This window comes from Fonsecaea monophora (genome assembly GCF_001642475.1).
Source record: "Fonsecaea monophora strain CBS 269.37 chromosome Unknown Scaff79, whole genome shotgun sequence".
In the NCBI taxonomy this organism is placed as follows: domain Eukaryota; kingdom Fungi; phylum Ascomycota; class Eurotiomycetes; order Chaetothyriales; family Herpotrichiellaceae; genus Fonsecaea; species Fonsecaea monophora.
In genome coordinates, this window is record NW_019174010.1 from 120,776 (window position 1) to 147,879 (window position 27,104).

At 51.3% G+C, this 27,104-nt stretch overlaps 8 protein-coding genes across 8 annotated transcripts; 4 read left to right on the forward strand and 4 right to left on the reverse strand.

Annotated features, from left to right (window-relative positions):
• Positions 1-179: 179 nt before the first annotated feature.
• On the reverse strand, positions 180-1,949 carry AYO21_08790 (tubulin beta chain; the record flags this gene model as incomplete). Its single annotated transcript, XM_022658733.1, has 7 exons — positions 180-911; positions 959-1,281; positions 1,343-1,475; positions 1,528-1,678; positions 1,728-1,753; positions 1,812-1,835; positions 1,938-1,949. The coding sequence occupies 7 exons, from the start codon at positions 1,947-1,949 to the stop codon at positions 180-182; spliced, it is 1,401 nt and encodes a 466-aa protein (XP_022508991.1).
• A 439-nt stretch (positions 1,950-2,388) lies between these two features.
• AYO21_08791 (hypothetical protein) lies at positions 2,389-4,095 on the reverse strand (the record flags this gene model as incomplete). The annotated part of the gene is made up of 2 exons (XM_022658734.1): positions 2,389-2,549; positions 2,604-4,095. 2 exons carry the CDS (start codon positions 4,093-4,095, stop codon positions 2,389-2,391), a joined length of 1,653 nt encoding a protein of 550 aa, XP_022508992.1.
• Positions 4,096-4,600: 505 nt separating this feature from the next.
• AYO21_08792 (hypothetical protein) lies at positions 4,601-5,896 on the reverse strand (the record flags this gene model as incomplete). Its single annotated transcript, XM_022658735.1, has 1 exon — positions 4,601-5,896. One exon carries the CDS (start codon positions 5,894-5,896, stop codon positions 4,601-4,603), a length of 1,296 nt encoding a protein of 431 aa, XP_022508993.1.
• Positions 5,897-7,060: 1,164 nt separating this feature from the next.
• AYO21_08793 (hypothetical protein) lies at positions 7,061-9,206 on the reverse strand (the record flags this gene model as incomplete). Its single annotated transcript, XM_022658736.1, has 2 exons — positions 7,061-7,125; positions 7,181-9,206. 2 exons carry the CDS (start codon positions 9,204-9,206, stop codon positions 7,061-7,063), a joined length of 2,091 nt encoding a protein of 696 aa, XP_022508994.1.
• Positions 9,207-10,407: 1,201 nt separating this feature from the next.
• AYO21_08794 (hypothetical protein) lies at positions 10,408-10,986 on the forward strand (the record flags this gene model as incomplete). The annotated part of the gene is made up of 1 exon (XM_022658737.1): positions 10,408-10,986. The coding sequence occupies one exon, from the start codon at positions 10,408-10,410 to the stop codon at positions 10,984-10,986; it is 579 nt and encodes a 192-aa protein (XP_022508995.1).
• Positions 10,987-12,644: 1,658 nt separating this feature from the next.
• AYO21_08795 (hypothetical protein) lies at positions 12,645-15,795 on the forward strand (the record flags this gene model as incomplete). The annotated part of the gene is made up of 3 exons (XM_022658738.1): positions 12,645-12,689; positions 12,744-15,235; positions 15,291-15,795. 3 exons carry the CDS (start codon positions 12,645-12,647, stop codon positions 15,793-15,795), a joined length of 3,042 nt encoding a protein of 1,013 aa, XP_022508996.1.
• Positions 15,796-17,455: 1,660 nt separating this feature from the next.
• AYO21_08796 (hypothetical protein) lies at positions 17,456-18,208 on the forward strand (the record flags this gene model as incomplete). The annotated part of the gene is made up of 1 exon (XM_022658739.1): positions 17,456-18,208. One exon carries the CDS (start codon positions 17,456-17,458, stop codon positions 18,206-18,208), a length of 753 nt encoding a protein of 250 aa, XP_022508997.1.
• Positions 18,209-20,380: 2,172 nt separating this feature from the next.
• Positions 20,381-26,934, forward strand: AYO21_08797 (calcium-translocating P-type ATPase, PMCA-type; the record flags this gene model as incomplete). The annotated part of the gene is made up of 6 exons (XM_022658740.1): positions 20,381-23,398; positions 23,452-23,834; positions 23,889-24,779; positions 25,827-25,951; positions 26,010-26,731; positions 26,815-26,934. The coding sequence occupies 6 exons, from the start codon at positions 20,381-20,383 to the stop codon at positions 26,932-26,934; spliced, it is 5,259 nt and encodes a 1,752-aa protein (XP_022508998.1).
• Between the last annotated feature and the right edge of the window lie 170 nt (positions 26,935-27,104).

The window sequence follows — 27,104 nt, forward strand, 5'->3', positions numbered from 1 at the left end:
TCGCCCTAGAAAATCAACGGAAATTTGGTGCTGATGGGGATTCCAAAACCAATCAATGGTCCTGTCCTTCTAACTTGTCCACACTACTGCAACCATGCCACCGACATTGTTTGCTGTGTTCAGAAGTACACTGACAAGAGACAGACCCAGCTCGTCGTGTAGGGAAACTTGATGTGGATTTATGCTTCCTCCTCCAAAGGAGCCTCCTCCTCGCCGTACTCCTCTTCTCCCTCGGAGATGCTGGCATCTTGGTATTGTTGATACTCCGAGACGAGATCATTCATGTTGGACTCAGCCTCGGTGAATTCCATCTCGTCCATTCCCTCGCCGGTGTACCAATGCAAGAAAGCCTTGCGTCGGAACATGGCCGTGAATTGGTCACCAACGCGCTTGAAGAGTTCTTGGATAGAGGTAGAGTTGCCCACGAAAGTAGATGACATCTTCAGGCCACGTGGGGGAATCGAGCAAAGAGCGGTTTGCACGTTGTTGGGGATCCACTCGACGAAATAGCTGCTGTTCTTGTTTTGAACGTTACGCATCTGATCCTCAACTTCCTTCATGCTGACCTTGCCGCGGAAAATAGCAGAGCAAGTCAGATATCGGCCGTTCCGGAAGTCGGAAGCAGCCATCATGTTCTTGGGGTCGAACATCTGCTGTGTAAGCTCGGGAACACTGACGGCGCGGAAGGAGTAGGCGTTGCGGCTGGTGAGAGGAGCAAAGCCAACCATGAAGAAGTGAAGTCGAGGGAAGGGGACCATGTTGACGGCCAATTTTCTAAGGTCAGAGTTGAGCTGACCGGGGAAACGCAGGCAAGTGGTGACGCCCGACATGACTGCCGAGACAAGATGGTTCAAGTCGCCATATGAAGGGTTGGACAGCTTGAGGGTGCGCATGCAAATGTCGTAGAGAGCCTATGCAGGTCAGAATAGAGCGAACCATGATCAGATATATGACATACCTCGTTGTCGATGCAGAAGGTCTCATCCGAGTTCTCGACCAATTGGTGAACAGACAGGGTAGCATTGTATGGTTCAACCACAGTATCGGAAACCTTGGGGGAGGGGACCACGGAGAAAGTGGCCATCATTCGGTCGGGGAATTCTTCTCGGATCTTGGAGATCAACAATGTACCCATACCGGCACCAGTACCACCACCAAGGGAGTGGGTGATCTGGAACCCTTGAAGGCAATCGCAGCTCTCGGCTTCACGTCGGACGACATCGAGAACTTGGTCTACAAGCTCGGCACCCTCGGTATAGTGGCCTTTGGCCCAGTTGTTTCCTGCAAAGGGGTATTATTGGTGTGGTCACTTTTATGGTATGGAGCTGTTCAATCCTCTTACCAGCACCGCTCTGGCCAAAGACAAAGTTATCAGGACGGAAGAGCTGACCGAAGGGGCCAGCTCGAACAGCGTCCATAGTACCAGGTTCGAGATCAACGAGGACGGCACGGGGGACATATTTGTTTCCGGAAGCCTGTATACATGTCAGGGGTGAACGAAGTTGGAGGATCTAGGGATGGACATACCTCGTTGAAGTAGACGTTCATGCGTTCAAGTTGGAGATCCGAGGTGCCATTGTAACTATTTGCATGGTCAACTCCATGGTCAAGGGGATGGACATAGGTAATGACATACACTCCAGAGCCGTCAAGGCCATGCTCTCCTGAGATGATCTGCCTGGAAGCTCGTTAGATATGAAGTTGTCGCGTGTTAGAAGGCGGCATACCAGAACGCAGCACCAATTTGGTTGCCCTACGAATTTTTGTCAGTCTCCAAAAAAACACTGATAATTTGGCTCGATAGCACTCACACATTGGCCGGTTTGCAAGTGAACCTATTTGTGATGGACATGTCAGTCTCTGAGCTTTGAAGGGACATTGAATGGCGGGGTGCAAGGACAGGGGTAAACAGCGTTTGGGACGCGTAGCAAACTCACTATTTCACGCATGGTGTTGGAGTGATGAGGGTGATGGAGGAATTATGGTTAGGTTGCGAGATGATGAAGATGATGGAAGAGCTACTCCAAAGAACGGTCTCTCCAGAATATGGTAAGGTGGTGAGGTGCAGTTGTGGACGACGAGACAGAATTGAAGGCCGCAGGTCAACAAACTCGAAGTTTGGGCAGTGGAGCGCCAAGCATCCAGCGCGATAGGCACAAGGTCAGGCGGTGAAGAAGGCGCTAACCAGAGTCAACGCCTTTCCGTTTTGGGCCTTTCGGCAATACAAAGGAGACGCGCAGGGATCGACACCAGCTTCACCGCGATATGATGTGACATAGTCATGTTCGCACTTGGAAAAAAGGTGTATACTTTTGCTATCGTTGTTAATGCAGGCATGACATATGTGATGCCGGGTATTAAAAATATCCGCTTTGAGTCCTGTCTCTGTTACACTTCATTGGAAGGATATTCCACCTTTGTAGTTGGCAACGTCTCCTCCTTCATCGACCTCATACTGACAAATCGCGACAAGATCGCTGCTGATCCAGCCTTGTCATTTGTCCCCGAAGCGCGTGCACCTCCAAATGGTTGCTGGCCAACGACAGCACCTGTTCTCCAAGTCAGTGAATTGCAGACACCAGCTCATCAAGTCCCACACTTACCTGTACTCTTACAATTGATATAATAGTTGCCGGCCGCATTCCTCAAAGCCTCCTCGGCATACCTTACAGCCGCACGATCTTGAGCAAACACCGCTCCTGTCAGACCATAGTCCGAAGTACTATCTACGAGCTTACAGGCCTTTTCGAATGCATCCGGGGCGGCGTCATCGTAGACATAGACTGTCAGAATCGGTCCAAAGAACTCGGTGCTCAAGTTCTGGTGGCTTGGATCTTTGGCGACGTAGATGGTAGGATGCACATACCACCCCTTTGAGCTGTCGTATTTGCCACCAGTAAGAAGCTCCAGTGAACTATCGTTCTTCGCAGCGTCGATCACACCAGACAGCTTCTTGAAGCTTGCCTCGTGAATGACTGGTCCGATAAAGTTTCCAAAGTCTTCTGGAGGTCCAACTTTGAGCTTCTCGGTTTCCTCAACAAGCTTGGTTTTGAAGTCGGGCCATATCGACGACGGCACATAGAGTCTGGAGCAAGCGCTGCATTTTTGACCTTGATACTCGAACGCACCCCTGATTGTTTGCACCACTGCATTGGTGATATCGGCACTGTTGTGGACCAGATGAAAGTTCTTCCCGCCAGTTTCTCCCACTATTCTGGGGTAACCCTTGTACCTCCCTTCGGCAATGCCCTGTCCAATCTGCCCATATAGCTTTCGGAAGACAGCCGTCGATCCCGTGTAGTGCAGAGCTGCGAATTGCTTGTGGTTGAGGACAGCCTTGGTAACTTCCTCGGCGTCACCGGGTACAAACTGGATGACGCCAGCAGGGAGTCCAGCCTCGGTGAGGATCTGATGGATCAGATAATTTGACGCAATGGCCGACGGACTGGGCTTCCAGATTACCACATTTCCCATCAAAGCTGGGGCACCAGGCAGATTCCCTCCGATAGCCGTAAAGTTGAATGGAGAAATAGCATAGACAAAGCCTTCAAGTGGCCTGTACTCGACTCTGTTCCAAACCCCTGGAGAGTTGTATGGTGGCTGCTGCGCATATAGTTCCTCCGCATACCGTACATTGAATCGAAGAAAATCAATTAGCTCTGCGGCCGCATCGATCTCCGCCTGCCATGCATTCTTTCCCTGTCCCAGCATTGTTGCAGCCATCAGCTCATATCTGTATTTTGTGCTGATCAGATCAGCGGCCTTGAGAAATATCGCGGCTCGATCGGCGAAGGGCAAAGATTCCCAGGCGGGCTTTGCAGCGAGGGCACCTTCAATAGCGCTGTTGACATCTTCGGTCGAGGCATTGGAGTATTTGGCCACGGTGGTTGCGTGGGAGGAAGGGCTTTTCTGTGTGAGGATGGAGGACGTCTTGACAGCTCTTCCAGAGACAACTAGAGGAACTTCGAGGGGCGCCTTCTCTTGCAGAGCTACCACCGCAGAAGCTAGGGCCTCGCGCGACGGACCTCCCTTCTCATAATGCTTGTTCGGCTCGTTAGTGATGTTCGGTAGGCGGAAAGCTGCGAGGGTCGACATTGTGCTGCGAGGTTGGCGGAGACTGTGAAGGGATCGAGTGGTGGGAGCAGTAGCAGAAGGGAGAGACGGTCGAGAAAACGAGAAGACTGCTCTGATTGAACCAGACATTTCTATGCAAAAGGCCAGTGCCACCTGACGAAACTGAATTTACTCCTCCCCTCGTCGCAAACCACAAACAAGCGCCCCACGTCGAGTTTTTGAGATCAAATGCATCCCCCTCTGGCTATCATCGGTTGGTGGCGGGGGTGGTGGTTGGTTGCTAGGCATGGAGATGCCCGTTCAGGGCCTAATGTGCACTGATAGGCGCCTCCTGGGCGTCTCTCTATTGGCGGGAGCGGCGTTGATGTACTGAAAATGGGGTAAGAGGCAAGAGGCTGAAAACAATGTCTTGCAAAGCCTTGCGCTCGTCGAGAGTCATAGGGCGCAGTGGCACAAAATCTCCTTCGGGGTTACTTGGCTATCGGACATTGACTTATCTCTCCAGTCTATATCACGTAGGGTAAACTCAAGCTCGACCGACGGCAAACGGACAGCCGCCTGTCCTCTCCTTCTTCAGTCTTTCCCTGGTCATCTCCATTTCTTTGGATCCCTTGCCGGCGAACACAGATGGTCCTGTACTCCTAATCTCGAATCCTTCAGGATATGTACCTGGGTCTCCCGGACGGGGGATTCCAAGCAGGAGGTGAATCATTGCCCCAGGACCCCATCTATTCCACAGAGTTGCCTTGACGTAGACAGGTGCAGTGTCCCATGTAACATAGTACCGTCTGCCGTTCGCATCAGGCTCCTTGGTCATGAGCTGCTTTGCCATGAATGGTGGCCTAGGTAAAGCAAGATATCTCAGAAAGAAACGTCGCAATTCCATGAAGCCGTGGAAGAATGCTCGGTATGACGGCGGTGCCTCTTCGAACATGATAGCTTTCCTCAGCCGGTCGTCCAAGGGAGCACTCACAACCTTGGTAAGAATAGGCTTCATGAAGGGAGGATGAGTGCTCAGTAGCAAGTTTCGAGTCTGCACCGCCGTATCGTAGTTCTTCTGGTGAGGCACCATATATGTCTCCTCATATTGCTTCGACCAGGTATCTAGCTCCCGATAGAAGTGCAGGCCATCTTTCCATCCTGTCGAGTATGAAGGGAGTTTCTCGAAAGAGATTTCCATCCCGTCACCCATGGCTTTGTGGAATACGCCCATTGCGCACACTTCCAAGTCGGTGAGTTGTCTCCACTCGTACTTGTTGATCCATTCCACAGGCTGGGTGAGAAACAACGACAATGTATAGAGCATGTCATCATTGCTGATTTTACCTTGTTTGATGTAATGCCCGTGTAAGTAATTCAGTCTGGCGTAAGCCTCGATACATCTATCGCTGTCCGGCTCACCACCATACATATCGCCGAGCAATACACCGGTGTCGGCGTATCGCTTGGGCACATTCTTCTCTGCAACGAGTTGCGTTGTCTTTACCAAGAGCTCGCTAATGCTCGGAATTGCGTACGTCCGAAATAGTGCAAACTGGAGGCCTTTCTCGAACAGGGACGGAAATTCCAGGTCGCTCACAGCTCTGAGAATATCATGGGCTTCTTTGACGGTCATTCCTTCGTAAGACGGGTGCTCAGGCGTGCCATACTTGAACTTGGCGCGAAGGGCGTTCAGTCGGCGTAAGCGGAGAGCTGAGCAGAGAAACGGGTAGGCCACAATCGCAGGGATGAGATAGTAGGACCAAATCCACGAGAATCCTGAGATTCTCGGCGTGGAGATCGATGCCAGTTTCGAGAATGACTCGTTCGAAAAGGTCGACATGATGCAAGTCGAAATGACCCTGTCCCTCTTAGATCGATTGCCGACGCTGACAAACAGTGCGTTGATGACTAGTCCCAGAAGAGGCCGGTGATGCGGCACCAGGGTGTTCACACTGAACAGGACAAGAAGAAGAGTGAAGAGGCCACGGGCAGTAGTTGGACTGGAAGCACCGAATATATAACGAGTACCTTGCTGCGCAAGAGAAACTTTGGTCAGCAACTTTGAATCATTTCTAAGGGGGCACCGGGGGGGGGGAGTCGTGTGTGACTCGAGGTGATATTTCTGGTTAGCACACACCACAATAATTACCCCAGCCAGCTGCCTGCGGACATGTCGACATGGAGCAGGCGTAGTACTGCCGCCGTGCCTAGTCCACACTCGCTACTCGCGCATTACTTCTCTATTTATCGACTGCAGGTCCCACAATCATACTAAAGCACAGCCCATCTGATCAGACAGCGTTCTCGCCAGCCCGTGTCTGATCGATTGCCTATCTCAGACAACACCAGACAATGTACCTACAGTACCTCGTACCACCCACAGCATCCTACGCGATACAGATCCGCGATGCCCGTCTGCATAAAGAGATACAGGGTTATGTAAAAGAACATAAAGAGGCTGTGAGATCCTGGAGATATGTATCTCCTCACCCACTTTAGCCGTGCGAGGAGTGGGCTTCTCACACCGAGTCAGCCATATCGACGTCGAGATAAGGGTCTTCCAAATCACGGAGGGATCGAAATCGCCGTCCTCACCTATATACCTCGTACTTGGCGCGATTATGACGGCTCAGGCCTAACTCAACCTAGGCCAAGTCGAACTACGGATTAGGCGGTACTCGTACTTGGAGTGCGATATCAAGGGACATATCAAAATGACACGACTCTGTCGTTTCGGTGTCTGTACATAGCCCACTCTTGTTCAATTAGTTGACCTACCATCCCTCCCTTTCTAGACCATCCTTCGCTTGTTGTTACCTCTTTTCGAATTCAATATCCATCTTTAAGTGGCCAACATCCACAATGTTATGCAATTCCCATATTGTCACTCGGAGATCTAACATCCCGCGTCAAGTTCTTTACAGGCGCCGTGCGAAACACGAATACGAGGTACGTGCATTACCATCATTCAGCCACAAATGTCGTGCGTGTGCAGCCGTCCACCCTATTCCATCTTCGCCGTTCCGTTTGCCAGTGCAATTGCGCGGGCAGCTGCTTCTTCAAAAGAATCTGTGATGGCGGTTAATATCGAGGGCTGGATCAACACAAAACATCGTCCACTTACCAAAAGCATCGAGCTTGAGACCACTTTCCCGGATGAGTTTCTGTCCCTCGGCCTCCCTGGTTCCTCGGATACGAACGACCACGGGGACCTGCAGATCCAAGTCCTTGAAGGCTAACAGGATCCCTCGAGCAATCATGTCGCCCAGGGTCAAGCCACCAAAGATATTCACAAATATACACTTGACGCGAGGGTCCGAAGTCACGATTCTGAAGCCTGCCTTGATGGTATCGGAAGTGGCTTTGCCGCCGGTGTCCATGAAATTTGCCGGATGCCCACCTCGAGCCACCAATGCATCGACTGTGTTCATGGCCAGCCCTGCGCCATTGACAATAGTTGCCAGCGTGCCCTCTCCTGCTAATTTGACATAGATCATGCCCTCTTTCTCAGCCTCGACTTCTTCACGCACTTCGCTATTGATATCCCGGAGAGCATGGACATCTGCCTGTCTTCCTGAGCTTCTGAAAGCCGCGTCGTCAAACCCAAACTTGGCGCCTTGGACCTGGAGGCCTCCTTCGTTGTCGATCACGATTTTGGTCTGTAACACAAAAGCTTCTTTGGACATGAAGATATCGACCAGCTCCGCAATAAGTCTACCCAGGGAATGCTGGCCCTTTCCGGAAACACCCAAATGTGACGATACCGTCTGGAGCATTGCATCTGAGGTCGCTTCATCTGTCCCGTAAGCGAAGGGAAACTTTTTCGACTTGGCGAACGCCTGTGATGGATCTGTGGTGGGTGAGGCTATGATGCAAGGCTGCCGTGCTTCCCGATCAATAGAGATGGCAACGAACTTCTCCTGTAGTTCTGTGGGGTTATCAACCGTGGGTATTCCCCTCTGCTTCAACATGTCAAAGGCTTGCGAAGGTTTGATGTACAAGTTACGCCGTTGCTGAGGGGTGAATCGCGTATCAACCAGTCGAGGCCGCGTCCGCATTGTGTGGTAACCTCTCCGCTGCGATGCGGCTGAGGACCCTGTCCTGCCGTTGGATCCCGATTTCGATCGCTCAGCGAGCAACTTCTTCATGCCCTCACCCAATTTCTCTGGATGGTCAACAACCTTCACTCCGACATCTTCCAGAATTTTGATCTTTTGTGCCGCAGTGGCTTCTCCGGGAGCAGCCCATGCTCCTGCATGACCCATAATCCGCCCAGGCGGAGCTTCGATGCCACCAATGACCGACATGAAGGGTTTGGGGTTTGCAGTCCGCCGCTGATAGTCTTTGATCCACTCTGCTGCTCTTAACTCGGCGCTTCCCCCAACTTCCCCAATCATGATGATACCCTCGGTCTTCTCATCCTCGACCAGGACTTGAAAAGCTTCTGTGAAAGTGGTCCCTGCAAGAACATCACCGCCCATGCTGATTGCATATGTCTGACCCAGTCCCGCTCGTGTCGTGGACGCGACAGCTTCATAGCTCAATGTGCCCGATTTGGCGATAATGCCGACGTTGCCTTCCATAAAGAATGGTAGAGGTTGGAATCCCAGGCGACATCGGCCGTGGACGTTGATGATTCCGGGACAGTTTGCGCCCACCAACCTCGTCTTCGACTGTGTTCGTAGCATTTGGTGTATCCTAAGGATGTCGTGTACAGGTATGTGCTCGGCGACCGCCACTATGAGGGGGATTTCGTTCTCAATGGCTTCCTCCATGGCCTTCACGGTGCCATTCCCAGGGACGTAGATGGCGCTGGCATCAGGCTTAAGCTTCTCAACAGCAGCTCTGACACTGGGAAGAACTGGTAAGCCCAGATGCTCACCCTCCACTCCGGGTTTGACTCCACCAACAATATTTGTACCGAAGTCGAGAGATTCCTGGGCATTCATAGTCGCTTGTCGTCCGGTAAAGCCCTGGTAGAGCACGCGGGTATGCTTCCCGATCTTGAGGTTATTGATTGTGTCGGCATAGCTCCGCCGTCGAGCAGAAGTCGAGAACGGGGCGACATTTCCACAGACGCCGTGTTTGTACAGGACCGACCACGAGGCTTTCTGGGATCTGAGTCCCCTCGGCAAAATGATTCTGGTCATCCCACTGGAAACACACGCCGCCAGCTTGCAGGAGGGAGAAAGAGAAAATCAGTAACGCTCAATGCAAATACTATATACACGGGCACCACGATCTCGGAGCTCCAAAGCCCGTTGATTGAACAGCCAAGATCGACAATGGGTAGCTCGAACAACTCAAAATGTCCCTGATATTGGATGAGGGGATTATATATTACAACAAGATTGGTTGGAGAAGGTCGGCACGGTAAATGTCAGACTTCGGGTACTGGATCAGTGAGGCGGGCAAATAACTTCCGAGGTCGGAGAGGGCGCCGCTGAGGAGGACAGCCAGGAATCGAGACGCACTTGGTGATGGTGCGGGTGTTTGCGGCCTAGTTTCCGAGACGCTAGCGAGTTTTCGAGAGCCAACGAAAGTTCGGTGGGCGAGATTATTGCTGGTTCTCGCGGTTTCTTCCCAGAGGTCCGATGCACCGCCGATCCAGGTACGGGGGGTTGCTTACGAGGAGATAAGTACTCCATAAGTAAGGATAGGGTAGGGGTGGAGGACGAGAATCGCCCGCGCTGCCCTGGAACCCACCGGGCCTAGAATCAGCAGTTCAAGGGTGAAATACGAGTAATGACCGCCGACTCTAGGATGCAACTAAGCGTGGTTGACAGGGGCACTGGGACGCTGACCATGTGTAACAGAGGCTTGTACGAGCGCTCCTGGGGTACCAAAGGTACCTGCCTACCTAGGTAGGTACCTAGGCACCTACCGAGCACTCGTACAGACAAGTTACACACGAGCACCTACAAGTACGAGTCGTCTGGTGCTCCTCGGCCCTACTTTCCTTCCCTACATCACTGGAGATCCTGCACAAACAGCCCTCAGCACAAATGCGGGGATTGTTCTTAACAGGCAGACAGGGTTACAATCCCCCATGTGAAAACCACCCCCAGCTTGACCACGAACTATTTCATCCAGGCAACCCCGGCCGCCAAACTGTCGCTTAACTTTGACCTCCGCATGCGATTCGTCATTGCGCCACGCTTTTGACACGAGATGTCTTGAGGGATGGAGCTCATTTTGCGGAGCACGTTGTTCGTGCAAAGGACATCGAGTATCTTATGACATCGATCCGATCGTCTCGTTCCTGGAACATTGCGCTATATCCTTGCTCCTGAGTATTTGTTAGCCAGGCTGCGCCCCTCCTCTCTCAAAATCATCTCTTGGATAAAAACCATGTCGGGCCAAACATCAATACACCCCAAGGCACCCGAGTTGCACATTAGACTTCCTAACCCTCGACCTCCACCCTCGATGAAGAAGGCGGAACAAGTGATCGAGTCTTGGGAAGATGATGATCACTCTTCCCCCGTCGAAGGAGATTCCAATACTCATACACCGGTCGAGGGAACTGGCCTCTCTCCGAAACAGTCCGAGTCTGCAGATCCTGCTCTACGCCCACCTCCCCCTACCCCCATTGTTCCAAACAACGGTGGGCAGTACATTGACTGGTCACCCGCCCAGGTCCTTGGAGGTGGCCGTCCAAGTACTAGGCCATTCACGCCTTCCGGAGCTTCCACGCCACAGAACGACTCTGATCGAGAACAACGAAGACCGGAGAAGACGACGGCCACCGCTAGTCGAATGATAGCCGCAGGATTGGGGTTAAAAGCTCCCAAGAAGACTGAGGAACAAAGGCAGTATGATCGAGCGGTTAGGGAACAGGAGATGAAACGAAGAAGCAAGGAGAAGGAGGAGAGAGCACGGGAAAGAGAAGCTGATGAAAAAGCCAAAGCTGCGGTTTGGGATGATTGAGGTCGATTGAATGCCAATGATCCGGGACGAGATCAAGGAGAGTCTAAAGATTTCTTGCTCGCAAGAATGTATATGCGGCAAACTTGTCGATTACAGCTGCTGTGTCGCTATATCGGCCTGTTGGGAAGACATACCGCTGATGTCATGTCGGAGTCAGAAGGACCAGAATTTTGAGGTTATCTATCTGAACGAGAGATCTCATCCGTCCGTGTCAAAAGTGAAGGAATGCCATACTTTAATTTAGGTAGCCAAAAGTCAATGGAAAACCAAGTCTGCGTTTGGGGACGGTGATAAGTATTCAACTATCAATCCACACTGTAGTGCAGATATGAAGTATAGGAGGAAGACGAGACAAATTCACTTGCCTCGAGTTGGATGGCATTTGTTTCGCAGATGCAGACACGCAGGATAAGTGCGGCGGTCGAAGAATGAGTGTTTGTTGCCTGTGTTTCTGCCTGTATCTCCACTATGACGCACATTGGTTGGCAAGAAATGAAATGTCTTGCTCTCCCAAGTATCCCAGGTTCAGCCAGGTACCACATGTGCGGACTCTTCACAAACTTTATATCCATACATAATGCGATTAGTGCGCCGAGTGAGTTTCCCCCGTGTCTAGTCATACAATGTTTTGCTTAACTGTTGCATCTCAACTAGATTGCTACCTCCAAATCGGCATCCAACACGATGGTGAGCCAAATTCTAGGGGGCACGATGACTTTTCTCCGTTACTGGTATCACTGACTGTCGACAAGGGTCGCCTTGAAGACGATTTAAAGGCAGATCCTCCCTGCCACCCTAGAGCGGTAAGGATTGGTTTCTGAGCTTCGAGATAAAGAGTCCACGCTGATGTTTCTGTAGTGTGCAATCCAAGGTATGTATGACCAGGCTCATGGAAGGCTCGTTAGCCGTTGATCATGAAAATGACACCTCCTCCCTACATAGACTGCCTGCAGAAAAACAACTACAAAGAAGAAAAATGCCAATCAGCAATCGACGCCCTGTACGAATGTTGCAATGCATTCTATAAGAATCAAGGAGATGATGCCTCCACGACCTCGTGTCCAAAACCCAAGCTGCTGAGGCTGAAAATGGAGCAACGGGGACAGAAGTGAAGCTACACAACTCGTACAGCACGAAATCGCCTTTGTCAATGGAGCACATACACCGTAAACAGATCCTGGGGATGCCGCATGAGGTGATAGGAGGGTGGATGTAGCAACTCGATTTTTTCTACCTGAACCATCAATCCCGTTTTGTGAGGTCTGGTCAGCTGAACAGCGAATGCCGAAAGATACTCTGAGGCAGTCGTGAGCACGCAAGAGACCCCGTAGGATCTGAACAAACATTGAACGTCCGTTCCGAGACTCTAATGACTACCTGGTTGACATTGATAGAAAGAAAAGAAGAGAAGAAGAGGAAAAGAATTTCGAATGGCGCATTTGAAGACTTCAGCAATAGCCTAATCGGGTTTAGCTTGTTGAGTAAACTGCCGCGTCGCGTTGTGCAAGGGCAAAGATTCCAAAGAAAGCCAGATGCCCACAGATTCAAAGCTGTACTTGTAGGCTTTTCGGAGACATCTCTCCATCGTCCTAGGTCGAAATCTATTTTATTGTATTTGTCGAAAGATCTCTCGAACCGTCTGCGGTCGATGCGCAAAGATGGCGCCCATCACAAGATCCTCCGTCCACGGAAGGCAGTCCCAAGTAGGTCAATGAAGCACCTTCCGCAGGTACATTTTACTAAACCCAGATGTGTAGCTGGACAACCACCAGACGTTCGAAGAGTCCCACGTACCTGACGACGACCAAGAGATGGATGACCAGGACGAAGAAGAGTCGGTTAACGAAGGTGCGACGATCCAAAATCAATTTCATCTCACTTCACACAACATCATGGACTCTACTTCTTCCGAGACGCAGTTAGGAACCCAGACACTGATCGACACTTTAGACGCCCCGTCACCCTTCAGATCTTCTGCACAGGAAATGCTCCGTCCTCTTCAAGATACGGCCGACCGCGTGAGCAGGCAAGTCGAGGAGTTTGCGAAAGCTCTAGATAGGTTTGTGTCCGCTCGGGAGTCCACGGATAACTCCCTGTGGGAAGATGCCTTGGTACTCTTGGAACGTTACAGCAAGATTGCGGACATTCGCAAATCGAAGACGCCTGCGGAGGAGTCGGTGGGACAATTGGAAAAGATACAACTCGAGTCAGACTTGTGGATTTTGGTTAGGAACCTGCTATACTGCAATTCTCCCTCCTCTCTCAATGACGCACAAATTGCCCAAGAATCGAGGTTGGGTGGTCTACATCGCTATTCCAGCAATGTCGAACTCTGGACTGCCTTCCTAGACTCCGATGCCGTGGCACAGGAATACGAAAATATCCTGGCGTGGTTACAAGAAAGGGCTGCTGAGACATCGCCTCCCATTGAAGACTGTACGCGTAGTCTCTCTGAGAAATCGGAACGTGGAGAGGGTATCTGGAGCGCTGGACCTATCTTCACACAAACTGCCATCAAGCAACAGAAACGAACTAGGGTATGGTCGATACCATTGGAGCCGACAAATCCTGGGTTGAACCGAATTCACGTCCGCAAAACCGACCAGAAACCACTCGTGGCCCAGCTGGATCCCGATGCTCCCACCAGGGAGTCGGCTGTGCTCCAAGAACAGGATGAATTCCACGACCAAGCAGCCTGGCAAACTTACTGGGAAATGCTGCGCAGAGGGTATACCAACGACCAAATTCAATCTTGGTTCGCTGAACGAAAAGAAGTCTGGAGATATGTAACCCTTTGCGGATGTGGCCCACGCTCAGAACAAATGCTCAACTCACCCTGGTTGCGTATCTTGAACTTTGCCGCAAATTCCGAATGGCTAGAGCGTTGTGAAGCTCTAGCCCAAAACCCTGTCATCCAAGATCGGTTCCAGAAGGCCACTTATGGTATACTCTGTGGTGATATTGGGGCTTCGAGATCTGCAAGCAGGTCGATCGATGACAATCTGTTCTCCATTTTCAATTCCCTCCTGATTCGAAGATATCGGAACTATCTTCAAGCCTACCGAAAGAGACTCGCAGACACGGCTGTCATTGAGTACCGACCTTTACCACCATCGACCGCCGAGATTCAGCAGTATGTCGCCCTTGCTCAGTCAAACCCAACGACCAGGGACGAATCTTACCAGCCACACAAGCTGATGGAGCTGACCATTGTGTCCAAGAGCTTCAATGACTTCTTTGTCAATATGGGCAGGGCTGCTGCTGGTGTCGCGCATACCATGAGCCAAGGTGCGCATCTCATGAGCAGAAGCCAGCATGAGGGGACGGAGGCTGCAATGCTGAATGCTCAGGACCAGGACAGTATTCGTATGGTGGCACATCTGCAGCTGTTGTTACGACCCTTGGGCTTGTTGCAATCTTCATACGCCGAACACGAATACGAACTTGAAAACAACATCGCGGCATATATCGGATTGTTAGAAACTTGGGGCAAGTGGCTTCTGATTCCTCTTTATGCGTCCAAGCTGTCGAAGAAGAGATGCCATCATGTTCTCGGAGCCATCCTGGTCAATGTCACGGATCGCCGGGAAAGAGATCTACAAGTCAAGCTGATGAAGCAATACAACATCAATGTCTCAGAAGTCATCTATGGGTTATTTACTCTCGCCAATTACTCTGATCTCCAGACCCTCCGAAAATACGAACCTGGTCCAATATCCGCCAGAATCACGGTCTTGGGTGGTACAGGCAAATTGGCCCAGCACAAGGTTCGGCCTGACTTGATGGCAGGCGAGGTCACGGAGAGAGACGAGAAAGCCGTTCGAAGCGCCGAGTGGGTTCGATACGTCAATGCTGAAAACTGGGCCGCGGCTACCTGGGCTGTCACATCACTTTACAAAATCTTCTTGATCGAAGGAAGATTTGTCGCCCTCCGTCAGCTGCTAGATCGAGTGCGGCTGTCGGATATGTCACTTGCAGCCTTGGGGATGAATCTGTATTTTGGCGACGTGGATCCGCCGATAGGCAATGTTGAAAGCGAGGCGGAGGAAGTGGACGACGAGCGCGTGACTCCCATGAGCAGCCCTACCAGGAAGAGAAAAGCCGCTCACTCAGATCATCCTTTGACGACGACTGGGACCGATCGACAGACTCTGGCGTCGAAATCATTGACATGGAAACAGCTGGAAGAACTGGCCGCTGCCATTGACGCTTTGGACATTTTTCAGGAACTCGCAGATGTCCTTGAACAGTGAGTAGCCATATCTCGGAGATTCCCTTGACCAGAACTGACAAGAACGATACAGGCATCGAACAAATCCAACAGCAGCACGAAATTACAAACGCGAACTGAAACGTGCTCTGGAGGAGCTCCGACAGGCCATGCTGCCACTTTTGGACAATGATTTTCTTTGCCAAGCTGAAGATGTCATGGATGCTGTGATTCTGAACGATATCCGCAATCACTACATTCCCGAATGTGTTCTTGCCTACAACAGCGCATTGTGGTTTGCAGGCCACTTCTCTTCCCGTGCATGGCTTGTTGAGTGCATGACGCTAGCCCAGGTAGTTGCAGAAACTCCCATGCTTACCAATGCCTTTGTGACGAGTGGAAGAATGAAGGAACTTGTCCGTGCCTTTGCGGTTGATAGCCAAGCTCTTCTACAAGCAACTGAGCAAGGGGCTGCTGGTGGTTCAGGCGCAAGTGCCAGTCGGACCAAGAAGATCAAGACGGATAAAGGAAATGCGGAGATTTGGAAGGTGTCGTGGAAGGAACAGACGGGACCCCTGGATTTGGAGGCGGTGGACTGAGCACAATACAATGTGAGCGTCCTCTGTACCATTAGCTGGCGGATGCAGAAAACGATGGCGAAAGAAATCAAGGTGCATGATTGGATCACCAAGAGCTTGGTTATGAAGCACACCGGGATAGCTCCTGTGGAAGCATCTGTTTGCAAGAAGGTACCTGGAGCCTACGAGCTCACTTGTTCATTGTCATCTCCATTCTTCTGGTAAGCCAATGTAAAGTATGGGGTGGATGAGGCCTTTTCTCCAAGCATTCCGCGGTTTCAGTACCAGTGAGATGAGCGTAGCGAGAACCTCGTGTGCTGTCAAACATGCTCGGCATCAATAATACGGAGTAACAATGGCAAAGACGGCGGGCCAGGGTCGTGGTTTGGGACGAGGCTGAAGCGAAATTATGTAGAGATTCCTTTGCCCCTTGTCGAGTCTCCCCCTTGACGCTAACGCTGACGGCGCTCACATGGATCAGCGTATCTATGAGCGTCGAGTGCCGAGTATCACCTCGCACGAGCAGTGACTCACGACGCCGTGATACGCGTAGAGCGAGGACGAGGACGAGGGCGGGGGCTGGGGACTGCGGCTGGGGGATAGAAGGAGGAGAGGAATAAAACCTGGGTCTCTAAATCCAGGAGTAGGACGCCGGTAGTAGAATATCAAATCCCACAAAGGAGACAATTACCTCGATCTGGGGATTTGGTGATTGAGATCGGAGGTGATGAATTCTGTCCGTCTGTTGTCGTCGATATCATCATTACCCTCGTCCTCGCCTCGATCAATATCTCCTCGCCCTTTTCATCCTGTTTCCCTGGCCCTCTGTGTGTCTGTCTGTCTATCTGTCTGTCTGGTCCAAAATCTAGCCGGGCCTTAGCAAGAGCGGCCACACGCCTTGTCTTGGATCAATGGGATCATTATCAATGGCAGGGCCCGAATCTTGGGTGGATGGAACATGGATGTATATGGAAAGACCGTGCGAACCTGTACGTTACGTATTACGTTACGTGCGGTACGAGTACATATGTAGATCACAGAGCACAGATCGCGGATCGAGCGAGAGTGCGCGAGGATGAAAATGGTCAATTTAAATGGTGCTGGCTTGACAGCCGGGTCAATCAACCAGGACAGACATGATGTGGGTTTGTGTATATCTCTCTCGCCAAATGCCCTTTCATCCCCTGAAAGTCTGGAATGCTGGCGCTGAAATTGGGAGTTGTCAATGACCCGATCCAGCGAAACCCCCATCCCATGTCTGGCGACGCGCGGAGCAGATTGACAAGAGTGAGTGCTGCGAGTATGAGAGTGTTGAGTCAAGGACAGGGCGGAGGGCGGATGGTGCGGAGAAAAGCAACGAGCTCGTGTCTCTGGTTAGTAAGATTTCATCACTGCGGTGGTGACTATCCTCTTTGTAGTACGAGTAAAATGATTAGACGAAACGTACACCTACACGATCAAATATAAAATCCTCAAGAGACTGGCCATGCTAGATTCAAACTCCTTCAGAGGGCAGTGCGACTTTGTTCCTGGGCGTCTTACTTGTACTCCACGCAGTGCAGCCCGTCGATTCTGACATCCACCCCAATCGAACTATACTGCACAGCCTTGTCATCTGCGCAATCTACCCGATAATCAATCACCACCGACCCGCTTCCTCTCCAGACATCTCGTCGGCACAATGTCAGACAGTGTCAAGATCTATGGGCTCACAGCCCTTCCAGCCGATCAATCCCAAGATAGACCTAGAACAACTAGCCTCGAGGCCATGACCATTTCATCGCTTCAACCTCCAAACTCACCGCTGGCCGCGCGTGTCGACGGCTATGTCAAATCCAAGCTTGATGCTGACACCTACCGCCACAGTTTGCGCGTGTACTGCTACGGCTGCGCCATAGCGAGGCAGTGCTTTCCCGAGTTTGATCTCACGCCAGGCTCCAAACTCGAGGAAACTTGGTTCTTGACCGCCATGCTCCACGACATCGGTACCTGCGACGAGTTCCTGACGAGCACTCGTCTCAGCTATGAGTTCTTTGCCGGTGTCCATGCCTTTGATCTCCTGCAGAATCCAAAGGTATCGGGCGGCGAGGGAGTCGCCCCTCGAGATCAGACCGAAAGTGTCGTCGAGGCCATCATTAGACACCAAGATGTGCAGGACAAAGGAAACGTGACTCTAGTCACCAGACTGATCCACTGGGGAACGCTGTTGGACAACATTGGCGCTGGAAAGGAGTTGGTCCACCCAGAGACCATCGAGAACGTCGTCCGAGAGCACCCTCGCCCAGGATGGGCTGGTTGCTTTAAAAGAACCGTTGAGAAAGAGAAGAAGTTCAAACCCTATGCTATGGTCAGCCGAATTGAAGGGTTTGAAGAGCTCATTGCTCAAAATGGAGCCCCGGGAGGACTGATGGCCAAGTATGATGCCGCAAAATAATCTGTAACTATGACTATGCGAATTAGTCTTGATGAGTCCATTTCAGATTATGGGCGGTTTGAAAACATTTTCCTATTTCATGCTTCTGGCGAAACGTGGAAGCTCATGATGCGCAAACCAGGACAGAATAACGCCTGACCAGCCATCCCACTGGTAGAGCCCATCAATGGCACCGAGCCAATCACTGCACAACGTGTGTCGGACCGTAAAGCCAGCGAGACGATCATGATATCCATGACGTCCATTCCGGGTGGTTGCCTCACTTTAAGGAATTTTACCATATGGATTGAGTTCGTTCGCTTTAGCCTTCAAGCTTGTAAATGGGAGGAAGAAGATCCAGTCTTGTTGTGTATCTCATGTTGCCATTATTGCCGAGCTGGAAAACACCTTTGTGGTCGTGGGAGGCCAAGCATAGTAGTTCCATCAAGAGCCCTCTTGCCAATACTTTTATAATTTCGGGACAACGAGTGGCTTCTTTCATAAAAGCCACGTGTGAGGCTGTGGCAGAAAGAATGGACCGCCGAGCAGAAGAGACGAGGAGAAGGATCTCAACCGGTAGTAGTCGATGGTATTTGACATGCGTGTCGGGTTGATCATGTTTCAAGAAATATTAGATGGCAGAAACTCGCCACTGCAATCAGCCACTCTCTTGCTACAAGTATGCGTATCCGTCGGTCAAAGCAGCTCGATATGTTTACGTCCTGACCCTGTGCAGCCTGGACAGGGACTGTATATCGGAATTGCGTGAGAAGTGGAGTGTCGGAGGCGAACCAATTTGATGGAAGATGATAGGGAGATCAGATAAGGAGCGCTTCCAAGGCAGCCAGGCGTAGCTTGTAGGCTTTCGTTCCACAACAATAACATGCCGAGCTGTGAGAGACCAGGGGGGCTGCCTGATGGAGAAGTCTTAGCAAAGTGGCAGTGCAAAGCCCTGACCACCCAATTCCCAGATGCGATTGGAGAATATCCTTCCTACCTGCAGTAGAGGGCGCGAGACGGAGGCAACGGGGACAGAGGTGAGGGTTTTTTTCATTCCAGGTCCGGAGCATGTCAGACGTATTTACCGCCGAAGACAAGACGGGCAACTGTTGTGGTAGTCGAGAAGAAGGCTATCACAATGAGAAGATAGAGCATCAGAGGTAGAATTCTTCGATATTTGTTTGCGTCCCCATACCTAGTATGTAATCAGGTACCCGAGTGAGCGTGGTCGGCCACTGAATCTCCGACTGAATCTGAGCTGGAGGAAGCTTGGCGCTTTCCAGCGATGCCCAGGGTAGGTACTTCGGGGGCTTGGAGGGAGGGTGCCCGCTGGTGCCCGCATTTTAGAGGCTTAGTTAGTGGTGTTTAGGGACCACTGGGGACCTGGTTTGGGTGGCCAAGCTCCGGTCTGGGGCCTGGACTGTTTTTTAAGATTCCATTAGGTATCGTAGAGCAACTGCGTGCATGCATGATGATCCTGGACCGCCCTGACCGTTTGTTCACAACATCACGTATTTTCCCAACTTTTCTGAGATGGGCTTTGCTGTGTCTTGACACCGAGCAAATGGCCTTGCAGTTTGCCTCGTTCTCTACTTTCTTTTGTACATACTCCTCTTCTTAACCCTTGCCCGCCTTCTTCCCTCATTATTGTTCCCTTTTCTTTGATGGACTTTCCTGTTTGATCGTGAGGCTGACTCCCGACCAACCGACCCCTTGTTGATCCCCTTCACTGTCACACTGTACATTATCCTGTCGACGATTCAGCCTTTCCATAGTAACCGCTATTCCCCAGCCGGCACGGAAGCAACGAAACGTCTTGCTATAGACAGATCGGATTGGAGTATTGGTGTCGCATTGGGACTGGAGACTCCTGTGGTGTGGGCGTGACTTTTGTTAATTCACTGCGATCTGTATGTGTGTTGTCCTTGCCACTTCACGCTCGACTCTCTCACCACCCACCAGTGAAACTATTCTGACCGCTTGGCTACACCAGTTCATCTTCAAATAATTCAACAGTTCACATAATACCGTCATCTATTTCTTCTGCGCCGGACTATTTCGCCAGTACAACTTGGCGCCGTTTCTTGAATGGTCCGCTTTGGAAAGTCGCGCCTCCTGCACAGACACTGAGGAGTCGGGGACATCGCGAGCAACGTCCTCCTCCAAAGTGGCTCTTATACCTCAAGTCCGAGCATGTCTTCACCCTCCGATGGGCAAGCCCCAGAATCACCGAAAGGCACACAACAGAGACCTCGGGCTCCTACAATTAGTATAGACGATACCGCTGTCAACTCCCCTCCTTCCCCCGAAGAACCTCCCAGTGCAGTGTCCGACAAGCCTGGGCCTTTACCACGAATACAAACATCTGGACTGGAATCCGAGCCTACCCTCTCCTCCCCACTTTCAGTGTCGCCAACTGATGTTCGACCGTCCTCGGACACTCGCGAGTCGCGTCCCACCTCTCCTCATAATGTTTCCTCTCCCAGAGCCCAGTTTCTCGATGGAGCTGCCCACAACTTCCTTGCTGTCCCCGGCTCAAGAGCAAGGGCTACATCGATGGAGTCTCAAAACTCGGCTTCCACGTCCGAATTCGGAGGGGAAACACAGATCGCTTCAACTATTTCCGGAACGGATGATTTACGCAAGAATTCGTTGGCCAACAACGACGATATCATGAACGATGCAGAGGCGCTGAGGCCAGATCCTGGAACGGAGGCGGATTTTGAGGTTGAAGACAACAAGTTTGCATTTAGCCCTGGACAACTGAACAAGATGATCAACCCCAAAAATTTGGCCGCCTTTCATGCTCTCGGTGGCTTACGAGGTCTAGAGAAGGGCCTGCGTACTGACCGTCACAGCGGTCTAAGTGTGGATGAAGTTGGTTTGAGTGGCACCGTCGACTTTCAAGAGGCTGTTCAAGCAGGCGCTGAGGCTGAACAACACTACGGCACTGTGAAGAGGACGGCCACTTCCAACTCGCTAACGGCACCCGCAAAGATTTCCGAAAACTCGTTCGCGGATCGAAAACGCATTTTCAAGGACAATCGCCTGCCCGAAAAGAAAGCCAAAACCTTCTGGCAGCTCGCATGGATTGCCTACAATGACAAGGTGCTCATTTTACTGTCTGTTGCCGCCGTTATCTCGCTCGCACTAGGGATCTACCAGACTGTCAGACCTGCGCCCTCAGAAGAGCATGAAGCTCGAGTCGAATGGGTCGAAGGCGTGGCCATCATGGTTGCAATTTTTGTTGTAACTTTCGTGGGTGCGTTGAATGACTATCAAAAGGAGCGCCAATTCATCAAATTGAATCGTAAGAAGGAAGAACGCTTTGTGAAGGTCATTCGGTCTGGAAAGTCCCAGGAAATCTCGGTCTACGATGTCTTGGTCGGGGATGTTATGCACCTGGAGCCGGGTGATCTGATACCCGTGGATGGTGTCTTCATTGAGGGTCATAATGTGCGATGTGACGAATCTTCAGCGACCGGAGAATCTGACATTATCCGCAAAACCCCAGGTGACGAGGTCTTTCACGCCATTGAAACTCATCAGAACTTGAAAAAGATGGACCCGTTCATCCTGTCCGGCGGCAAAGTCTCTGAGGGTGTGGGCACATTTCTTGTGACTGCAACCGGTGTCAATTCGAGTTATGGAAAGACCTTGATGTCGTTACAAGACGAGACTCAGACCACCCCCCTCCAGGTAAAACTGAATGTTCTCGCCGAGTACATTGCGAAACTAGGATTGGCTGCTGGTCTTTTACTCTTCTTGGTGCTTTTCATCAAATTCCTCGCGGAGCTCAAGAATATTGATGGCGGTGCTCAGGGCAAGGGTCAACGTTTCCTCCAAATCTTCATCGTCGCCGTCACCATCATTGTGGTGGCAGTCCCAGAAGGCTTGCCCTTGGCTGTTACGCTGGCCCTTGCGTTTGCGACGACGAGGATGCTCAAGGACAACAATCTGGTACGACTCCTGCGAGCATGTGAGACTATGGGCAATGCTACCACTGTGTGCTCTGATAAAACGGGAACACTGACGCAAAATAAAATGACGGTTGTCGCGGGTACGTTGTCTACAGCTTCTAGATTCGGCGACAAACAACAACCCATTGAATCTACAGCTACTGGTGATGCGAAGGTTCCAGGTCCTACCGTGGCACCCAATGACGTTTCCTCGGCCGAGTTCTTTGCTACACTTTCTGAAGATACTAAGTCACTCCTCAAGGATTCGGTTATCCTCAACACGACAGCATTTGAGGGTGAAGAAGAAGGAAAGAAGGTGTTTATCGGATCCAAGACTGAAACAGCTCTGATCCAATTCGTCGTCGATCACCTTCCCATTCAGTCCATTGGTGAAGAACGAGCGAATGCAGAAATCGTCCAGATGGTTCCGTTCGATTCTGGTCGCAAATGTATGGCTGTGGTCATCAAACTCCCTAACGGCAAATATCGCATGATGGTGAAGGGAGCATCTGAAATCCTTATTTCTAAGTGTACCAGGATCGTCAGCGATCCCACAAAGGCACTGGTGGATGCACCAATGACTCTAGACCAGATGGAGGCATTGAACGGCATTGTCAGCAACTATGCGTCGCGGTCTCTGCGTACTATTGCTCTGCTCTACCGAGATTTCAATGAATGGCCGCCGCGAGGTGCTGCTTCTGCGGACGACAAGAAACAAGCCGACTTCGATAAAGTCTTCAAAGACATGGTCTTCCTCGGGGTTGTTGGTATCCAAGATCCCCTTCGCCCAGGCGTTGAGAAGGCCGTCCGCGATTGTCAAGTTGCCGGTGTATTTGTGCGCATGGTAACAGGTGACAACATTATGACCGCCAAAGCGATTGCAACTGAATGTGGTATTTTCACACCGGGTGGGATTGCTATGGAAGGACCTGTGTTCCGGAAACTGAGCTCAAAGCAGCTGACACAGGTGATTCCACGTTTGCAAGTACTTGCCAGATCAAGCCCCGACGACAAGAAGCTTCTCGTTGGACATCTGAAGAAGCTCGGAGAGACTGTGGCCGTCACTGGTGATGGTACCAATGATGCTCCCGCGCTCAAAGCTGCAGATGTTGGTTTCTCCATGGGCATCGCAGGCACAGAAGTCGCGAAGGAAGCGTCGGCTATCATCCTGATGGACGATAACTTTGCATCGATTGTAAAAGCCATCTCTTGGGGCAGGACCGTCAACGACGCTGTCAAGAAGTTCCTTCAGGTAAAACCCTTCAGTCATGCTGGAAGACTAACGATAGGCTGACATCGACCCAGTTCCAAATCACAGTCAACATCACCGCAGTCTTCTTGACCTTCATTTCAGCCGTTGCCAACGATGACGAAAGCTCTGTGCTGACGGCTGTACAACTTCTGTGGGTCAACCTGATCATGGACACTTTCGCTGCCCTCGCCCTCGCCACGGATCCTCCGTCCCCCTCAGTCCTACAACGACGACCGGAGCCGAAATCAGCACCGTTGATCACAGTCACAATGTGGAAGATGATCATTGGGCAGTCGATCTATCAGTTGGTCGTGACACTGGTCTTGTATTTCGCCGGGGAAAGTATCCTGTCCTATCAAACGCAACATGAAAAGGATCGCCTTCAAAGTACAATCTTCAATACGTTTGTATGGATGCAAATTTTCAATCAATACAAGTGAGTGAACTTCTGGCCATAAATTGACGTTAGTCAAACGCTGACGATATCCAGCTCGCGACGCCTGGACAACAACTTCAATATTTTCGAGGGAGTGCTTCGCAACTACTGGTTCATGGGAATCCAGATTATCATTGTCGGAGGCCAGTGCTTGATAATGTTTGTTGGAGGACAAGCCTTTTCGATCAATCGAATCAACGGAGCCCAATGGGGCTACTCGATTGTTCTTGGTGCACTCTCTGTACCGATGGCAGTCATCATACGATTGATCCCCGACGAGTTATTTGCGAGATTCATACCCCATTTGCCGCGGAAAAAGAAGCGGGGTCCAGATTTTGTGCTCGAAGACGACGAAAAGGTGCAATGGAACCCTGCACTGGAAGAGATTCGAGAAGAGTTACAGTTCTTGAAGAGAATCCGTGGCGGTCGCATATCGGAGCTCGCTTACAAACTACAACACCCACGAGATACATTTCTACCACGCTCACGCAGTCCGTCACGCTCACGATCAAACAGCGACTTACCGCAGACACCAGAAGGGGAAAATGTTGTATCAGATACACTAACAGGATCCCCAATCACCCCGGAAAGACTAAAACGCCGGGCAAGATCGAGTTCGAACTCGGTATTTGGGCCTGCCACGGCAATGGCTGGAATCATTGCAGGAAGCGTCGCTGGAGGTTGGTCACCGATCGAGAGGCGACCCGAAGAACAAGAAACAGTGCGTTTCACGAGAGCTCGATCTCATTCCGGTGTGGAAGGGACGAGTGGTATGGAGATCCATCCAGCAACACCGGCAGAGGATCCAGTTTTTGCCAGCTCGGCTCCAAGGGTTGGCGTCCCTCCCAGCCAAGATCCTGAACTTGCTCCGCATTTCGATCTTGCACCACCGCACAGTCCTACTGGACGACCCAAAGGCTCACATTCACGACAAGGATCTGCTGTGTGAAGCTGAAGCTATGTCTGTTGTGATGATGGGCAGGGATGATTTGCTTCGATGGGATCTACCACCCGAGGTAGCCACTCCGTTGCAGGCAAGATGGCATCCAACAGCAATCTATCCGCTTTGGGAAGAGCCGTGCTACGATACTCACAAGATAGGCGGCAATCCAAAGTCGTGGCTCGCTCGAAATGGATGTTGAATTTGCGTTGCAGCCAACCCGGAGCGTCCGATGGAATCTGCGCGCTAAGGCTGAACGCAAAAAAAAAGAGGCTACACGTTTCTGCGTTCTAGCGCCAGCTGGATCTGCCAAGGCGGCCGTAAATATGGGTGTGGAAATGGATAAGGGACTGGATCAGCGGGTCAAGGAAAATACGGGATACGAGAGTGTGGAAGAAACAAAAGGCTGGCTGGGAGCAAGAGGCACAACCTGCGAAGCACAGGAATGTTTGGCTCCTGTACAGCACATAGAACATAGCGCTTCTCACCACATGTCCCCTTATTGATAATAGGATATGATGAGGACAAGCAGTGCAACCTGATCATGGAAGACTTGAGTAAAGAGGATATTATCCTAGTACTAACACAGGCGTACCACCAACACTCCCTATTCTCGTATGCTCGAGTAAAGGTAAAGGGGCTGATGCGGTGGAATCTTGCCCCCGAGGCTACCCCGTGAGGCTGTGAACCGAGGCAAAAACCCCCCATCCCATCCCAAGCCGCATTTCTACTGTCGGTTGTTGCCAATGGAGGCCAGGCATTGCCTTTTTTAAACTCCACATGCGCTCCCATATTATCTCATCGCACTGCTACGTCCGCATCTCGCTCTTCGCTTCGTCGTATCCGCCGGTCACGGGCGGCCCGTTTATCGCTTCGTCTTGCTGGATATCTTGTTGTTGGGGAACAATGGCTTCTGGGCGGCCAACGTTAAATAGAATTGGGCTCTGCATCCCTCGCTCGACGTCTCTTTTCAACCAGCCTGCAACCAGGAATTCCCTCTCTATCCGTCTATATTGGACTTCTCCTGCACACACTCTCTACCCTCGGTTCAGCGCTCACAGGCCGATCTACCTTGCCGCTGGACAATTTTCCGCACCCGCCTCGTCATCCGTTCGAGTAAGAGCCTTTCGATATTCAAAACCTGTACAAAAGACTACCTGGAGTCCATATTCTACAGGTGGGTTACATTCAATGCAGTGTCAGTCCTGACGGATTGCTGATACACGAGGCCGCAGTTGTCGTCCACAACAAAGGACAAGCTCGTGTCCGCCGGACAATCAGCTTCATCCTCATCAGCACCACCTTCTTCGCAATCGGTGCCTATTTTGCCATTACCTACGCCCCTCCGATCCCCACGCCCTTCATCATGGGTTCAATGCCCTCGGATGCCGAAACACTCGAGCTCTACTCCCCGGACAATGACTTTGCACGCGAAGTTGACGAACACATCAAAAATTGTGCCCTGGCACAGTCCCTGAGGGCCAATCCCGATTTTGTCGAGTCAAGACCGCACCTGAAAATCCCCGAAGAGCTGAGATCACACAATTTGACGGCAGGGACATTGGCGGGCCCAGGAATGATCGTGGTGCCCCCGTACTACTTCAACGAAAAAGGCGGAAAATCCATGGTGCAGATATTCTACGTCGGCACGGATGTTTCTGGACATCCGGGGATCGTGCATGGAGGGTTTCTGGCCACCATGCTCGACGAGGGACTGGCGCGGTGCGCATTCCCTGCCATGCAGAATAAAGTGGGCGTGACTGCCAATTTGAACATTAACTACCTCAAGCCGACGATGGCTGGACAGTTCCTGGTGCTGCGGGCCAAGACGACGAAAGTCGAAGGCCGCAAAGCGTGGGCTGAAGGGTGGATTGAGAGCCTTGAGGTTGCCGAAGGAGAGGAACCCGTGAAACTGGTCGAGGCGAGCGCCCTGTTCGTTGAGCCAAAACACGCACAGGTACGTCTGCTGTGGCAATTTCTAGTTAATGCGGGCTGCTGTGACTGACAATCCGCGTCATAGGTGTTGAAATCTCTTTACAGGGTCACCACATGACCTCAAGCGTAAAGGATACCGTGGTGTTGGAAATTGTCGACTATTCTTTTCCCTCCAAGACCTTATTGTGCTCAACTCGGTTCAAGAAGAGTATCAAAAGCGTTTAGACTATGGAGAGTGGAGTACATACTGGGACCTTTGCTTCGCGGGGTAGGAGATGGGTTGGGGATATATGCCAATTTGAAGCTTGCGATTTTGAACAGATGGCTAAGATGGCATGGCGGGCATGTTGTCAACGAGGCTGGGAGCGATTTGGCTCATTTAGAGGTGTTCGTGA